Source organism: Elgaria multicarinata, chromosome 10 (assembly GCF_023053635.1).
Source record: "Elgaria multicarinata webbii isolate HBS135686 ecotype San Diego chromosome 10, rElgMul1.1.pri, whole genome shotgun sequence".
Taxonomy (NCBI): Eukaryota; Metazoa; Chordata; class Lepidosauria; order Squamata; family Anguidae; genus Elgaria; species Elgaria multicarinata.
The window spans coordinates 72,276,869-72,295,539 of record NC_086180.1 but is presented as its reverse complement, the minus strand read 5'-3'; the positions used below and the strand labels follow the sequence as shown (position 1 = coordinate 72,295,539).

The window sequence follows — 18,671 nt, the reverse complement described above, 5'->3', positions numbered from 1 at the left end:
AAGTGAGCAGCTTTATGGCGGCAGCTGCACTGCAGAAAGTAACACCGGAATTGGACCTTAATATTTTTTGAAATAAATATTGAACATTCTACAAGTGATAAAATTCATTTAAATGTATTCTACTGGTCCCTTTCACTTCCCAGTCTTAGGCATCCAAAGGATTGAGTTCTTTTCTTTAAAGGAGAATACAGACAGGAAGAATCACAGAATATGTTTTGTGGGGCACATGAAGCTACTAGCTTTCAGATTTTAATTGGATTTTTAGCCTGTCAGAATGGGAAATGAAGAGAAGGGAGACTTGGAAAGAGAACCTCAAATCTTTAAGCCAGAAATGACAAGCCAACAAATACTTCAGAACATCAGAGGGGGAACTGAAAACCACTACATGGGTTCTTGGTTCCACTGTCTTAATATGCCTTTAAAAAGAGCAAAGGGGAGAAATATATTGTTATTGGTAAGATGGGTGAGCAGACCACTGCCTACTTTATGAAGGGGGGGGCATGATTATTATAATGGGAGGGAAGTCCCAAAACAAATTTGAATTGCTTTGGAACCATTTAATGTATTGTTTTTATCAATTTTAATTGTGCCTGTAAGCCACCTTGAGTGCCATTTTTTAGTAGAAAGACGGAGTACATATCAAACCAATCCATCCGTCCATAAAATATGCAAGAGATGCTTAACAGAATTTTGTTTGGTCAAGGAAGTCAGTATGCAGAATTCATACAGTTTATAAAGCAATTAGCTACTGCAGAAAATGAACTGCTCTCCAGCCATTGAGGCAAAGGAGATGGAATACTGGCTTAATCACATAAGTGGATGCATGTTTTGAATACTTAAATGTTCCTTTATAATCCAAAGGGTACATCAATAGCTGGCTATTAAACACAGTGCCCAAGGAAGATATGGAAACTTTCTGTGGGAATTTGTAAAACGCATCTATTCACCAGCTCTCAGACATTCGGCCCTTCCTCCCTGCCTCATACGGAACCACTTGTGCCTAGGCATTCAGAATGCCCTCCTCTACTCAATGGGCATTCAATTCCCTTCCACATCAGCTGCACTAATGCTCAGATTTCTGTGACTAGCTCATCCTCACTCAGCAGCTTTGACATTTTTAAGTGTTCTGCAAAATTACAGCAGTACAGACTAAATTAGTTAAAGGGGTAGTTCCTTGCCAGTAAGTACAATCAGTACTTAATTATTGCAAACAGAAGATACCTTTGCATCACATTTTGATACTCATTTCATTTCTTTATTTACAGTCAACAGACCAATATAAAACAAGAAGATACACCATTATATAAAACAATACAAAGTAGGGATAAGGAAAGAAAAGGGAGTGTTACAAAACCACTAAAGATACTAGATTGTTATTTTATGGTTTTTGAAAAGGGAACAGAATTGGGTTATTGGGGCCTAGCTTAGTGAAAAAAGGGGATGTATAGATAATACTCCATTTTTACTGCTGTTCACAATGTAGCATTAGTTTTATTTCCTTGAGGAAAGCCACTAACATACTACAACATAGTGAGCCTATTCATACACCGTAACAACTGTAACAGCCCACATGGGCTGTTGCAGCATGCTGGACGCCCAGCACAGTGCATCACCTCCACAGGTAACGTAAGCCTCAGTGGCCTATCATGTTGTGTGAAGCAGGTCAGTTGGTTTTTAAGAGTGGCTATACTGTATCTTTAAATACTATGGGCAGTATCCTATGCTGCCTGCATGCCAGCAAGACCCACCGCTTCACTAAGAAACAGTCAGCAGAGCTTGCAGAAGAGAGCTCTGCTGTCCTGCTTATTTCAGGGCTTTCTTTATGAATTATTAGCTCCCTGTTGGGCTGGCAGTGGGTCCCACTGGCACAACGGAATGAGTTGGAACTTAGCAGCAGCCTAGGGTGCTGCCCTATATTTTATTTTTAAAATCAATGCTTTACGGTAGTCTTTCCCAACCCTTTCAGGATCTACACTACTGCTTTATAGTGGTACTGAAGTGCACTCACAACAGTTGGGGCCCATGACACATCTACACCAAGCAGGATATAACACTATGAAAGTGGTATACGGCATGTGTCAATGGGCCCCAACAGTTGTCAGTGCATTTCAATACTGCTATAAAGCAGTAGTGTGGCTCCTGCCTTTTATATACCGCTTTCATACCACTTTCAAGTGGAATATCCTGCTTGGTGTAGATGAGCCCTTCCACTCTAGATGCTTTGGACTGCAATGCCCAGTGTTCCTGATCAGCTGGAGCTTATGGGAGCTGAAGTCCTAAAACATCTGGAGAGCAACAGAATGGGGAAACCTGCTTTATGGAAATACTGACAAGCAACCAGTTTTTAAGCTTTGTTTTGTTTGTTTTTTGTTTACTCACATGTCTTCACAATCAGAATGTCCTCCTTTGACAGGCTCATCTTCCATATCCTCTATTTCAAGATTCTGTTGATTCTGTACATCGGCAACACTTGGAACATCAACCAATGTTCTATATAGCTTGGAAAGATCTGGGAGTGAACAAGTTCTCAGCAACTGAAAAGAAATACTAAATTACATGACTAGATCACAGCAAGATGCACAACTTGTTTGAAGACAACACAGCAACCAAAATCTCAACATATGAATATATTATAACAAAAAATACTTGTACATTTATCTTAACTTAGTTATGGAAATAAAAGCAAAATATTTCTATTCTTGCCAGGATAAACAGCTTTTGTTGTTTGTTTGCAGGGCAGGGAAGAAATGAGAGGGGAAAAAGCACAAGAATAGGCCAAACTATCATACAATTTATACTAAGACTGTGAATTCTTCCTCAGTAAAAATGCACTGCAATTTACATTTTATACAATAGTAGTCACGAAGAGTCGGAAGCGACTGAACGAATAAACAACAAAGTACATCAATATCATACACATCTTTAGGCTGCTCACAACATTTTAAATCTCAGTAAAAGTTCTCCCTTGACTAGCACTTCCAAAATCTTTTGTCTGCTAAGGCCGTGTTCAGAAGACACCTTAAACCATGACTTTATTCACCATGGTTAAAGCCATGGTTTAAGGTGTCTTCTGAACACAGCCTAAGAGAGCAAACTTATGGTCTCTGGGAGAGCATCCCAAGGACCATAGGATGATTCATAAAACACCTCTGACCTAGGGAGGGGAATTGGAGATCTGACCCCAAACCCCTCCCCTTTGCGGCCAGAGTGGAGATAACTGCACTGGCTGCCTCTCCAAGGTCGGAAAAACAACCTCAAAGCCCCAGGAAAGGGGGTGGGGCATGGAGGAGACTGGAGAGGCCAGGATACAAGTTATCGTGAGCATCCTCTAGACTCCTTCCCTCCCTTTCCAAGGTGCCCTTGCTAGACAGGCTGAAAAGTCCTTTGAGTGAAAATTCAGGATGTTAGAGGATGGAAAAATCCACCATTTCTACTTGCCTGCTGGCTTCAGACCAGCCGGGCACAGGAAACTCAGAAGCCTCAGAGTTTGTAGACTTCCAAGTAGTGAAGGCGCAATCAATAGGATTGTGCCCGTACAGCCTTACCAAATGTCTATACAAAGAGCAGTTGTGTAGATTTGCATGCATAACGCTTGTGTAAATGGTCAAATGCAACAATCAGATAAGCACTACATGTCCGTGCAGCAAATATATCCATGTACAATCATCATATGTGACCATCTACAGGCAGGTTGTGCACCAGTTCTAACCCAGAAATGCTTTTCATGTAAGTGTACAGCAGTAATTGAAACCAGCCTTTTATTACATTTTCTGGTGCTCAAGAGAAAGGGCCTTCTCTGTGCTGGCCCCCCAACTGTGGAACAATCGCCCTGACGAGGCCCACCTGGCGCCGACATTGTCATCTATTCGGCACCAGGTCAAGACTTTTCTCCCAGGCATTTACAATATGTAATGAGCCTGGGTCTGGTTTTTGGGCTCATCGTTTCTAAAGTTGTTACAGTGGTTTTAAATGCATGCTGCATTTCGCATGTTTTTGTGGTTTTTAATTTTTGTATGTTGTTTTTAAATGTTTTATCTTATGTGAACCGCCCAGAGCTTCGGCTATGGGGCAGTATACAAATGCAATAAATAAATAAAAAGCTAATCAGTGCACAATGATGATGATGATTTCTTACCTGCCTCTCTCTCTGGATTGAGGCGCGGAACAACATGGAATACAAACGTATAAAATACACAAAACAAGATGTCCTACTTCCAATTGTAAGATTTCTGTTCTAGCTTACATTTCAGCACCTTCCACAATAAGGATTTTGCACACTTGCCTTTGGATTATTTGCATCAAAGAGACCAGTAGAAAGCCCTATCAAGAGTGAATTTTTGCCTTTCGTTTTTTCCGGTGATACAGAACGTGACCTTGTCGGAAGAGAATCGTCAAGGGAAGACTGTGCTGACAGAACTGGAAAAGCTGCTAATCTTGGTTGATGCTGTGCCACTTTCTGGAAAAAGGGTTCAGGTTGCATAGAATCATGGGTCTCTGGTGTGAGAAAGAATAAATCATTTTATAAATACATAAAGTTATCAATGTGGAAAGCATGATCTGAAAAATTATCATAGAAATTACCCAGCAGCCCTTCTTAAGTTATTTTACTTGATCTTGGATTATATTGGCAATGTAAATAAAACTGCTATATAAAAAAAGTATCAGCTCTTGAAGCAGATTTAAAAGCTCTCTCAAAATGTCCACTTGACATCTTAGATTTTCGGGGTGTGTGTGTGTTTCAGGTTCTTGTTCAGGTATGTGCAGTGATTTCATGTTCAAGCCATCACTAAAAAAAATGCCACATACTCCAATAAAGTTCCCTTTTAGAGACAGTAAATTCAGTAAGTAGGAAAATTTATGTAAACCAATATAGAGGCAGTAGGCACGAAATACTGGTGTATATTTAAAACACAAGACCAACAACCAGCAATTGCTGATGGGAAAAGGAGGGAGGGCTTCGGATGTAACGGGGTCACTGGAAAAGATGGAAGAGATTCAGCCTGTCCTTTCCAGCATCCCCAATTCTGGGGTCAGAAATTTACATTTCATCACATGGGGAATTGTACTATTTGAGGTATAGACCTTGTGTAAAATGGATCATCGACCATTATTAAGATTACAGCAGATCTTCATTTTAAGCAGTAAATACTTCTCCCGTATCTAATCTTCAGTAAACCAAATGTAACAATTGTTCAGATTTAATTTTTGTTACACTGAAATTCAACAGTCAAAACAGCCATTCCATCTCTGCCCACCACCCAATCCCCAAGATTCATACTGAATTTTATTTTTGTTTTGAAGCCTAAATTGCATGTGACAGCAGCAAACCTAGTTCATTAAATGTGGGACTGTCCCAATAACTTATAATGTAGAGAGAAGGGTAGGCATGTGTGTGTGAGTGTGTGTGTGTGAGAGAGAGAGAGGGTGGGGAGAAAATGAGAATCTAGTTTTTAAGATCAAAATGAGGGCATGGCTAGAGATTGCTAAAGTCTTTCCCTAACCCATGACTTGCCTCCGTAGTTTGTCCCATATATGTGGGGCATTGGGGGGGGGGGCAGGGAGAGAGAGAATCTGCAGCGAAGTATGGCCCTTTCTACACCTAAGGATTATCCCAGGAAAATGGAGGGATCCCTGCTCCCTGGGCAGGATTCCCTGTATGTCATTTGCACAGGGACGATCCCGGGGTGATCCTGGGATGAATGGCAGGTGTAGTCATGCCCAAAGTGGCAGATGGGGAAGGGTACCTCACCCCTCATCCACATACTCCTTTTGCTCTTTAAACTGACTTCCTATCCTTTTAAATTGACCTTTTATGTGCTTGGACAGGTTCAGGTTTGAAGACATGTTTGTTACCATCATGTGTAATTTAAGCATGACAGTTACACTTCTGTTCCATAATAGTATACCAAGTTTTCTGTAAGTAATTGATTTTGCTTGCAGAAAATTACACTAGCTGGCCATTAAAGTCACATTGGTTTCAATGAGGTTTACTTCCATATGGTTTCCATGGGGTATAGGATTGTAGCCTAACACTTTCCATTTATGTTGGCAGAAGAAAGGAATAACTAGACACCTCCAATTCCATTTTAGATTATTTTAAAATATTTCAATTGCTGACCAACTGATGCTTCATCATCGAGTGACAATTTTTTCAACATGCTATTTTCTTCAGCCAGATCTTCGTTGTTGTCATACTGGCTACTATCAGTTTGATCCTGTGACCTGTCAAAGATAATTACAGTCAAGTAAAAAAACATGTAAAATAGCTCAGAACCGCCCCCAAATAAGATTTCTAAACTGTACGCAGTATGGAGAGGTGGACTTACACTGTTTCCGTTACTTTTCCTTCGTTAACCCACACATCAGTTCTAACATGGACTTCATTTGTTTTGCATTTATTGTTGTTGGTTTCTTCTAATAATTCTGCTTCCAAGTCATCGGGCTCTATGGGAACAAGTTGCTAATGTAATGCTGAAGGTGTTTACTTGCAACAGAGTTAATTCCTATAGGATGGTAAAATTCAGGAGGCGGCAAAAGCTGCTTTTAACTATGGATGAACACAGGTGTCTTATGGGAAGGCATTCAAGCAACCCTCTAATTCTCGTAGCTAAGCAGCGCTCAGGTGCACAACTGGCAAGCAGCAACAAGTCCCAGCCTCATTAAAAAACAACTTTGGAATTTTATTAGAACTCTTGCACACATTATCTTTGCATGTATCATCGTTGGCATTGTGTTGTATGTGGCCTGCCTTGAGATGTAAGGTTTTAGTTGTATGAGCATGTATGTTTTAATATTTTATAACATTTTATCTATTCTTTTGTATATGAAACGCTTTTATACCGTGTATAACTTTTGTGTATATAATTGGCGAAAACCTGTATTTGGTTGCCTTCAATAAGTTGATTGATTGGAATTTTATTATTTATTTATTTATTTATTTATTTATAATATTTATATACCGCTCCCCATTGAAAAATTTCGGAGCGGTGTACAAGGTAAGATGAAAATAAAAACAGAATAAAAAAAGTTTAAACAAAATTTAAAAGAAGCAATAACAGTAATCCAAGGCTGTATGTCAGAGAAATGCTTATTAAAATTCTTGCACACATTGGCCCTGTTCAGACAACACGCTAAGGCCCTGTTCTGGCAACACGCTAAACCATGCTGCTTAACCACAAAATGGTTAATGGAATGCACTATCTTTGCATGTATCATCTTTGGCATTGTAATGTATTGTACAAATTCACAACCCTTTATCCAACTTTCATTAACAATATTTTTCTGATCCGAACTAAATAGGAGAATATGTGTGTAAATTTGGAATCGGAACGCCATACCATCCATCAAATCAGGCTTGGGCGACAACCGGCTGAACTCCAGCGCATGAAGCTTTTCAGTTGTAATCGTTTCGGAATTATCTGCTTCAACTGATGATTCTTCTCCAACAGGAGTTGCCTCTTTCATTTCATTATTCTCTCCTTCTGTTAAAGCTTCCTTTGGAACTTCTGCAGTCAAGTAATACATTATTTCTACATTAAATCTACATTCAGTAGAATTTCTTTCTGCACAGATATACAGTAAAAAAAAGCAAACTGCCCAGATTTGCTTCACAGGTAGCAGGTTTCTCTACCACAAGAGGAAAAAAAACACTTTCCATCTTTACAGTGTGTTTGAAAGTGGAGATATTTGGTCTACATTATTTTTTAACCTGAAGAAATTGCACTGCAAGTATTTACTAAGACTTGGGAGGCTCCATCTAACTCCCTAGTTTTTTCCACCCTGGAATTTTAAAGGAACACACATTTTAAAATGGCATCAGTACTAAATATTGTTGAAAATACTTCAATGAGTTAAATTGTGCCTTAAAATTGTGCTCTAGATATTCCAATGGTAATATGATTTGTCATCATAATAAAAATCAATTGTATTTTCCTTTTCACAATTTCACTAGGTTCCCCCACCCTGTGAATTTAAGCTCAGCTTAACATGTCATAAGCAGAGCTGAGAAAATAAATAGACAATGGTTTATAGTTCAAAAGGTGCCTTGATTTGAGTTGCTACTGCTTGGGATAACAAATGTAAGGTTTATCCTCTACTTAATCAAGGATAACTGAAAATTATTAATCCAAAGTTCTACTAAAACAACCACCATTAAATATAAATAAATCAGTGTAACATGTAAGCCCCATGCAAGTTTTTAAAACCTAATTTGGGGCTTAAATTTCTCCTTACCATTGGTAATACTTAAGTCATCTAGCAGATCAGTCTGAAGTTGTAACTCAGCCTCTCCAAGTATCTTCAGCACTGAATCAGTGGGACTTTTGCCCCAGACTTTTCGATGAGGTTCAGCAATATCTAGCTTAATAACCTCTCCGAATGTATGTGCTGTAGGGAAATATTTAATACATTAGCACAACATTTTCTTTAAGAAGGCTTTGTTTTGTATTGTCAGTGAAAAGTAAGACATTAACCTATGAATAAATAAATACCAATACTGATGTATATTTAAATTTGAAAAAAATACTAGTAGTTTTTATTTATCCTTAAAATGTACAGAGTGAGAACAAAACGGCATGTAAATGCATTTACAATACAATGATGCAAGCAATACCATTTTTTAATTAAAATAATATTTTCATCATTATAAATGAAATTAGATTAAAGGTTACATTAATGTAATACAGTTCTTGGAAAAAAAAATTTCCCAGCTGATTAGTGCCAGATGGCCAAACTTCGGCTACAGGAATTTCAGAACTGTTGCTCTATTTCCTTTCTTTTTTCTTTCTGTCTCAAAAGTATCGAACAGCAGTAAATAAGATACATTTTAAATAGTAAGCTGTTAGTAAATTACATTTGTAGCTGTTCCTTTTGGGGTATTCTTAAAAAAGTGAAAGATAGTATTTGGGAAGAATGGTAGGAGGGAAGTTAGTTGGTTGGCATAAGTATAGACCAATGTCAAACTTTCAATTTAAAGAACATAATATTTTGTCAAATATTAATATAAAGCCACAGAAAGCAGTGTCATCTTTGGATGCAACTTCCAGGAAGGAGAAAAGAAGCACCGGATGTGAAATGTGCAAGACATCACTGTAGAGGGTAGTACACAGTGGCCCCATTCAGAAGACACCTTAAACCATGGCTTTAACCATGGTGGGTTAAGCCAGAAAGCTGGGTTGTGTTCAGAAGACACCTTAAATCACAGCTTTAACCATGGTGAATAAAGCAAAAAAGCCTTATTCACCATGGTTAAAGCCATGGTTTAAGGTGTCTTCTGAACGGGGCCCACTGTATGAAATGTCAACCAGTAGATTTTATGGCAGAAGAATTCAAAGTGCTTAATGAAGCTGGGGACTTACTACCATCCATTTTGTGGGGTGTGTGGCTTTTTTTTGTGATGTATCTGTTTCAGATACATCACCAAAAAAAGCCACACACCCCACAAAATGGATGGTAGTAAGTTCTGAGTTGCTGTGGAGTAACAGAACTCTCTACATTTTTGTATGTACTTTGCTTTTTGGTGATTACGGGGTTATGTCTCGGTGTGTGCGTGCTGGTCAGCACCAGCAAAAGGTCAAAAGTTTAATTAAAGATTATTGGAACCAAGATGTTGGCTCAAAAGGCTAGGAGTTTGCAGGAGATTCATGGAGCCACAGAATCTGCAGAAAAAGAGGAGATAAGGAAGTGTGCAGGAGGTTCAATGGAAGGTCAAAGAGATGACGAGATTTAGGTGCCAGAATGTCTGTAGTAGGAAAAAAAGGCTTTCAGCAAGCAACTAAAGGTTAGGGGAAACACAGAAAAAATAGGAATTTAAGAAACTACAACTGCCTCTTGGAGAGGGGAGGGAACAGGGTATTTTTATGGTATAAAAACCTGAGGGAGAAAGGCAGAAATTCAGAGAGAGAGAGAGAGAGAGAGGATGATCAGAAGAGGAAGAGCACAGAGTCCTAGAGGAAAGAAAGAGCTGTTGGAATTATGACAATAAAATATTGTTGGAATGATATCTGGAGAAAATAAGGACACATCTAAGCTGGATGTGTTTATCCTTGGATATTTTATTGCCCTATTGCTCATATGTTTGTGTTGTATGTGTATATCTATTTGCATGTTAAAACTTTTTTCCCATTAAGAAATTTTTCCAGCAAAAGTTTGTTGTTTAAAACTTTTGTGATCTCTTTTTGTTGTTAGGTTAACCCCCACCCCCACGTCTAATAGCCAATCCTCACACAACCTGAAAGTGTACACCTGAGACTCAAAGAGTTTTACCCAGAGAGAAAAAGATTTCCACCTGGTGGCAGCAGAAAAGGCCACTGGAAGGAAGAGTAAAAAGGAGTGAGGCACCCTGTTTTGCCTGGGTTCCCTTCCGCACACAAAAGAGGGCATCGCTGGTCTATGAAAGTTGCCAACAGCTGAACATGAAACATTGACAGGTCTGTATCATGTTCACTCCTGATTGTGGCACACTGTTGCCAAGGATATATGACATAACTGGGGTAGGGGAGGAAGGAAAAGAGAGAAGAGAATGGAACTTACCTGCCTTAAGGTAGAGGGGTCAGAAAATGGACATAATCAAGCGACATGATTAAAAAAAATTAGCTGTACAAGTCTGAAGGAGTATATTCAAGACAACCATAGCTAAGACTGTATTACTTAATAAGTGCATATAATTTGTGATCACCTGATACTGCGAACATAACTGGCTAGGTCTCTACAAATTACTGAGAGCGCAGGGTTAGAGAAAGGTAACTTACCTTCTGTACCACAGAGGGATTCTTCCATTGTTAATTGTGCTAGTGGAACCACAAGTTGCGCGCCTGCGTCCCATTTCTTACGATCAGCTAAAACCGGACACCTTTCTTCTGGATGCTGGTTATTGTCATCAGCCACAGCTATTTCACAGATGCCTTTAGGCTCATTTTTTTCTTTCACATCTTCCTGTACTTTCAGGTTTTGATTCAGTCTTCGGAGTATTTCTCGCTTGTTCTGAAACCAGGAAGAAATGAAACATTAAAAACAAAACTCTAAACCAGGAGAACAAAACAAAGCCCAAATAATGACACTTACTTGAACACCAACATCAGATTTTATTTCTGCTGGGGTTTCCTGGGCAACTGCAGCATTTTCATCCTTAATAATCCAGAACATAATGTAAAAAATTGTGTCAAATATAGTAATTACTTGAAATAAGAACGGGGGGAACAATAGTTGCCATTAACAGCTATACAGTGAATTTCAACTTTATTCTTCGAAACAAAAGGTCAATTTTCATGCTGTCCTTTCAGAGAAAGATTCATTATTGTGTTTAAAAAACATGTAAATGATAATGGGACACCCCTCCCCCCACATATGTACTTATTTCACTCTTAATATAAGCACTGGGAATAACAGATTACACAAAAGTGTTCAAGGAGTGGAACACAAACGTGGACAAACCAACTGGATCCTTTTGATAATTTCCCACTTCTGTTCTGCAACCTACAAAAATAGGGATTTTATTTTCTTTAGGGGATCTCACTATCCTGCTAAGTGGAATTCTTGACAAATGCAAAAAAGGAGACGTAAATTATTTTTTACTTTACCATTGGCGAGGTGGTTACGCTTTAATCTAAAACGGTGTTCCTGATTACTTTCAAATATACCACGTACCGCACCCACTTCCTTCAAAGCTGAAGTCATGGAGATGATTTGTGGTGAACTGGGCTTCAACAGCCTGGTAGGAGAACCTCCAACTTCTTGCTTTACATGTGTAGGACTTAATTCTGCAGCTCCCATAGGATTCTTTACCCCTTTGGCTATCAGCTGTGGGTATAAGACAACACATGAAAATGGAAAGCTGTAAAAGACTTTTTGGTGTTTTAAATAAAAAGCTTTAGGCTCCAATTTCTTGACCAAATTTTGCCATAGGATTTCATCCTCCATGAGCTTGGGGTAGCATATGACCCACATTGGATATTCTACTGTTGAATCAAAGAGTGATGTAAGTCAGAGCTCCAGGTGACTGTTCCTCCCTACCAACTACTTGTCTTCATGCCCAGCACGAAAAAAAACCCTTGCCCTTCAGGTTCTCCACAAATTGAAGAGGACTTCTCTCATTTTGCATTGGTCTTTCTTGCTGCTTAGAAAAGACTCCTGCTGGTTCTTGCCTTTGTCAAAACCCATTACAAAGTGTAAGAAAACGTTCTCTCTCCCCCAGATGCTCTGCACATCAGAATATTTGGGAAAGGGTTACTGGCAATCAAAGCTGGTTAATAACCCAAGCCCAACATCTGTGGACCCTTGGGTTCTGAACTGTTTCACACACCCTCAAAACAAAACCTATTAAATGTTTCAGAGAGCATCTGAAATACTTTCCAGGGAAGACAGATCAAAGGACAAAATAGGACACAGAACCAAGGTGTTAAGTTAGAAGCTGGGACAAAAGAGCAAGTCAACTGTAAAAAGCCCAGAGAGCTTTGGCTGTTGGGAAGTATAAATTATTATTATTATTATTATTATTTATTTATATAGCACCATCAATGTACATGGTGCTGTACAGATAACACAGTACATAGCAAGACCCTGCCGCGTAGGCTTACAATCTACCAAAGTGAATGGTTTTAATTTTTGTGAACCGCCCAGGGAGCTTCAGCTAGCGGGTGGTATAAAAATGCATTAAATAAATAAATACAAGCTAGGAGGCAGGATCGAGTAGCAAGCCAGAAGTTATGGCTTAAAGGACAACCAAAGAATATAGTTATGAACCGGATTTCAGGAAGACCTTGTGGGTCAAGCAAGGGTTAAGTCAAACAAGATGCCTCTTTAGTCCTTCCTCTCCAGAAGGAACCAATGAGCAGATTCTCTAAAGGCCTAACAGCATGTACATGCCAAATAAGCTATCTGCTTATTTTTGTACCAGTTGTGGAGGAGGAAGCACTTGGAGAATAATAATACAAATAACAATATTTTCCTGATTTAAAGCCTTGAAGGAGAAATCTCATAAGCAGATAGAAAGTGCCAAAAAGGTGAATGTGTCTTACATGTTCTTCCCAAGCTCTCCTCTCTCTTTCATATGCTTCTTTTCTTTTTCGTTCCAGCTGTTCTTTCAGGACCGCAGCTCGGGCATTTGCTTGTGCCTTGAAATGTAACAAAATTTCTAGTAAATTTTTAAATTCCATAAAAATGCCACAGTCATCAATGTGACCTTCTAGTACGTGATTTTCTGCATATTCTGTATTTATCAAGGACTATCCGGTATTTTTGTATTAAGTCACCAATACCTGACAGCATAAATAACAACTAGATAATACTGAGCTCCACTCCACTCCAGTCACTTTTGTGTTGTAAAGCAATAGCTTTATTATGAAGGATCCAGGACTGCAGAGTTATACTTCGCTAGGGCGCATACTCCTTGCGCATTGGCACTGTAGCACCGAGAAGGCATAGAGTATGTGGTCATAGGTTTAGGCAAAGGAAGTTCTAGGGTAGTGATGGGAAAATCTCTTCCAGCCCAAGGACTATCTGCACCCCTACGGCCTGAGCATGCGCTGAAATCAATGTCTGGGTCCCTGCTCTCAGGCCCATTATTTAGAGATGTTAGACTAGTGAATAAGAAGAAGCAGGGCATTCTCAGCAGCAGCCCTGCATATATAGAATTCGTTCTCTGCCCCAGATTCATACGACTCCGTTATTAGGGTGGGTTTCTAAGAAAACTGAAGACTTCTTTTTATTTCCATCTGCATTTTATTAACGACCATCATGATTCTTAGTACTGTTTATATTTGAGCAGTGTTTCTAGAAATATTTTAATTATGGTGATTTTATATTTGTATTCTTACATTTTTATGTGTTATTTATTGTTTCTATACCGACTTCTGAGAGTCCTGAAAGGTGGCTTAGATAAATGGCCGCATTCCCTCATAAGATAATCTGGGAAGAATTTACTCCAGCCAACAAAAACAAGGCTGACAACTATTACCCAGAGGAACTTTTCTTCTGCCGCTCCCAGTTTGTGGAATGGCTTGCTGGGAGAGATTCATCAACTTAACAGTCTTCCGGAATTTAAGAAAGCCATAAAGACTGATCTCTTCCGGCAGGCCTACCCAGTTAAATTTCAAGATGCCTGTGCTGCTTTTAATAATGAATTAGTTTTAAATATTTTAATTAGTTATATGTATTTTATGGAGTTTGCATTTATTTATTTATTTATTTATTTATTACATTTTTATACCGCCCAATAGCCGAAGCTCTCTGGGCGGTTCACAAAAATTAAAACCACAGTAAAACACCCAACAAGTTAAAACACAATTACGAAATACAGTATAAAAAGCGCAACCAGGATAAAACCACACAGCAAAGTTGATATAAGATTAAAATACAGAGTTAAAACAGTAAAATTTAAATTTAAGTTAAAATTAAGTGTTAAAATACTGAGTGAATAAAAAGGTCTTCAGCTGGCGACGAAAGCAGTACAGTGTAGGCGCCAGGCGGACCTCTGTGGGGAGCTCGTTCCACAACCGGGGTGCCACAGCGAAGTTGTACCCCACCTCGATCCAGAGGGAGAGGCAGGTAACAAATAATAATTAATAATAATAATAATAATAATTTTATCTTCTGGAGCAGGGCTGAAGCCACATACACACCTACATGTTCCATTCATTCTCTCTCTCTCTCTGACACACACACGTCATCCACACAATTCATAAAGCCTCAGTCACTCCACCTCCATTCACTCATTTAAATACCACTCTCCAGCTGAGCTTTCCCTTTCTGCTCCCAAAAAACAGAATTCACTCTCCTTCCTTCAATGCTAGCCACACTTTTCTCCACTTCCCTGTCCTGTGCCATACCTCTCCCTTGACTATAACACAACCTGCAACCCACTTTGGCACTCAGCAATCTCCTCTGCTAGTGCAGGCAGAAAGGTTCATGAAACAGCACTACTGGCTGCTTTTCTTCCACTCATAGCTCTTTGAGTTCAACCCAGCAAATCCACCTCCACCATTCTCCTTCACCATTACCTTCAGCGCTTCAATTTTTTTACGTCGTAGTTCTGCTTCTTCATTTATTTCATGCACAGGAGAACCACCAGCTTCATTCTGTGAAATAGTTATTAAAGAAAATCAAATTTATATATTTTACAGACTAATAGCAGAAGAGAATAAGGTAGCAATAGCCAAATTTTAAAATGTTGTTACCTTCTGTAAACACTTAAAGCTCTAAGAGACTTTCCATGATAGTTTAGCTGTCATGCCAATATCTGGAAGCATGCTAATACATTAAATTGAAAGGATTTTCACTAGGATATCCCAATGAGTGTGTGACAGAAACAGAGAAGTGTTTACAAATACTCAAGAAGCAATCCAGAGTACCATCAGACCCTCTGTAGCTCCTAATTCAGATATTTAATATACATTTTCATACACTTTTATGTATGAGCTCTGTTATTTTGATAACTGAAAAGGACTGAGATAGATATCTTTGGGTGGAATTTCAAGACTTCTTACTATGTGGTATTTTCTTAAAAACTCACCATGAAATAACTCTAATCTGCAGAAGGCTGAAGACTGCGGGGCAAAAATGTCCACATAAAAGAACCAGTTTTTGTAGCCCAGCCATGTGACATACCTAACAGCACCCCAAATTTCCAAGCTGTTGCATGAGTAATGCAACATTTGGCTCACCACAGGTTAAAAGACATAGCTCAGTGGTGGAAGTACCTATGTACACAAAGGTCCAGTTACAATCCCCTGCCTAGAATCCCGGAGAGCAGTTACCAATCAATATGAATAATACTAAGTTAGATGGACAATTGTCCTATACACTGGTTACAAAAACAGTTTTCCAAACATTAGTGATGCCATAAGTGAAATTGGAAATCATTGCCATGAAGGTGAGCAGTTAGTAAACTCTGAGGAATATTCCCTTGTAAAATGTATCAGCCAAATTAAATTCAGATCATTTTACGTAGTCTCCTACACTGGGTTTAATTTGCTTTTGAATATTTAAAACAGGGTGTGGGATTTTTGTTTTACTTGCTCTGAAACATGCCTTTTCTCCACGAAGTTTAGCTTTAATTTGCTGACGTTCATTGAAGTTTTGAAGTCTAATTTGTCTTAGTCTTGCCAAGTATTCCTGAAAGAAAAGAAAATCAAAGAGGCGTTTACATCAGAGGGAAGTTTAACAAAATGTGCAATTTTCAAAGAATTGTAAGTGAAGGGGACAACTCTCTTATGTAAGACTGGCACCACTATATTTCTAAGTGAATTCTGTTGACCCATCACTGGTGGGTTGGGAGATGTGAAATAGTTATATCTATTAAAGGCAATGAAGGCTAATTGTGTTTTAAGGGAAGATGAATGATTTGTTTCTGGTGACAGCCTTATGTAACAGGTATGTTAATTCATCAAAGGGGCATCTCAAAGGACATCTCTAGGAGTTGCATATTGATACTAATTAGAACTTAAAGGAGAAGCCTTTTCCTTTGATTATACATGACAATCCATGCAGAAAAATGAGGCAGAGAAAAGGGGTTCTATATGTGCAATGAAGGCAGCAAACATGCAGGAAGCATACCTCTTCCTCCTTGTTTCTGGCTTTCCTTCCTCTTGAAGAAATGGGCCTGCCTCCATAGATAGCTGTCGGGCTTTGCAGTGTGTCCTGTTCACCATTTAATGTATTAAATTCAAGAATATCTAGGGCCATCACATTATCTAACCTTATATTTATCAGCATATGGTCATCATCATCACGGAACGTTTAACTCATAAAGTGAAAATGCATTCTTAAATATCTAATCACCCAGATTTGTTCCATTTTCTTGTTTCTGCGTCTCATCTTTTAGGCATACCTTTAGGAGAGTAAAATCTTCTGGGACTAGAACTGTGTAAACTATTTTTATACTAAATGACATACTTTATTACTGCTAGTTCACAATAGATGATTACCTTAGAATTGCTGTAAATTTAATAAAGTGTCAAACTCTGTTTATATCAAAATAAAATGTAATGTATTTTAACACATATGTTCTCACTGGAATCTCACTTTGAAATCTTTCCATAAATCTCAGATTAAAGTGACGGTGATGACATAAATACAGATTATAGGTGACACAGTATTAAGATTTAAAACGAAGTATTTGTTTGTATACATTTAATACAGTGCACTTGGTAATTCTAAATTGATAGCTTGTTTAGACACACAAATTCCTACCAATACCACATACAGGTGGTAATATTCACAGATGTGATCCTTGTTTTTTTCCTAAAGAAATCAGTACAAATTGTAATCTTCCAATAGGGCAGCTTGATCAGGAGTCAGATAAGTCTGCTTTGATTCTAAAGCAAGTTCTGAGCCCAACTTGTTGAGATATAAGATCAAAGTCAAGGGTTCATCCATACTGTAGGTAGCCTAGGCAAATTTCTCAGTGTATGCAATGCACCAGGGTGGGTTTTTCAGCACTCAAGCTGGATTTTGTTTCAGAACATTCAAGAGCTTTCTGAGGAGTGGCTCCAATGTAGCCCACACCTGGGCTGATAATGGTACAAGACCTGTGTTGTATGCACAAATTGATGCTGGTTGCACAGCTGTAAGTCATGAATAAGTGAGAATGGCCTGGTTCTAAGGACAGTCTGGGCTTTGTGGTTAGCTTAACCATGTTCAGCTGTGGTTAACGCTAATCACATGCGGAATGCTTGCAGACAACACTTTTAACCCTTTTGTAGTTTATTTATTTATTGCATTTCTATACCTCCCAATAGCCGAAGCTCTCTGTTTTCCTTAGTGAGCCTAACCACTAATGGGGGCAGATGGTTAGGGAAAATGTGTGTCAGATGACACTGTAAACCATGGTTAAGCATTCTGTTAACTATTTTGTGGTTAAGCAGCATGGTTTAGCGTATTGTCTGAACGGGGTCACTGTATCAAAGTTGTCAGATTGCTCGCATTTCTTTTATACTGATTTACTGGCAGCAGCATTTTCTCTAGAGTACAGAAAACAAAAGGCTATGCACTCACCCCAGTGCAAATGGCTGCAGGCAGTCGGAGGCATGCATTCAATGTTCCTGTGTGTAGGAAGGCCACCCATAAAACAATATTTCTCTTCCCCTTCCCACCCCACCGAAAACCATCTCCTGAGGATCAAGAAGGCTTCCTGAACAGTAGGGCCTGGGTCATATAGGGCTGTGGTGTGTATGTGCGTGCGTTTGAGGGGGGAATTGCTCAAAATTAGATGAGGGACCTAGTCCGTTGAGGCTGGTGGCTCCAATGTCAGTGCAGCAGTGAATCCACTCCGGGTTTCAGACAGAACTCTAAAGGAGCTATCCACGTTTTTGAGTTTCTGTGTAATTAAGCATGTTGTATTGTACATGCAAGGTGTTGACCTATAATCATAATAAAATAGATCTATCTAATGGCATGATTCAGATGTAATAGAAAACCATGGTTTCCTGCTATGCAATTGAGCCACAGCTTGAAGTTGAAGTGTATATTTTCTTATTTTAGCTAGAGAGCCAGGATTTTAAGTTTATTCTGTTATGGATCTGAGGTTAACTATATGTATGTATTGATATTCTGCATCTTTTGTTACATTTTTTTGTGGTGACCTGATGACTACATACAAATTAACAATTTTTTATCTGAGTTCAAAGGAAGTTATCCCTAGGCAGCCGTATAGAAGTCTGCAGCCGTAAAGTCACTTC

General features: G+C 38.9%; 1 protein-coding gene across 1 annotated transcript in view; it reads right to left on the bottom strand.

Annotated features, from left to right (window-relative positions):
• NEK1 (NIMA related kinase 1) overlaps positions 1–18,671 on the bottom strand; it is a 57,338-nt gene that overhangs the window by 8,371 nt on the left and 30,296 nt on the right. The window contains exons 19-31 of the mRNA XM_063135265.1: positions 16,549–16,632; positions 16,024–16,107; positions 14,994–15,071; positions 13,014–13,109; positions 11,644–11,796; positions 11,062–11,124; positions 10,749–10,980; positions 8,233–8,385; positions 7,338–7,505; positions 6,327–6,444; positions 6,119–6,222; positions 4,283–4,494; positions 2,380–2,534 (exon numbers count right to left, since the gene is read on the bottom strand). Coding sequence (XP_062991335.1) covers positions 2,380–2,534; positions 4,283–4,494; positions 6,119–6,222; positions 6,327–6,444; positions 7,338–7,505; positions 8,233–8,385; positions 10,749–10,980; positions 11,062–11,124; positions 11,644–11,796; positions 13,014–13,109; positions 14,994–15,071; positions 16,024–16,107; positions 16,549–16,632 — 1,700 coding nt within the window. The remainder of the gene's footprint in view (positions 1–2,379; positions 2,535–4,282; positions 4,495–6,118; positions 6,223–6,326; positions 6,445–7,337; positions 7,506–8,232; positions 8,386–10,748; positions 10,981–11,061; positions 11,125–11,643; positions 11,797–13,013; positions 13,110–14,993; positions 15,072–16,023; positions 16,108–16,548; positions 16,633–18,671) is intronic.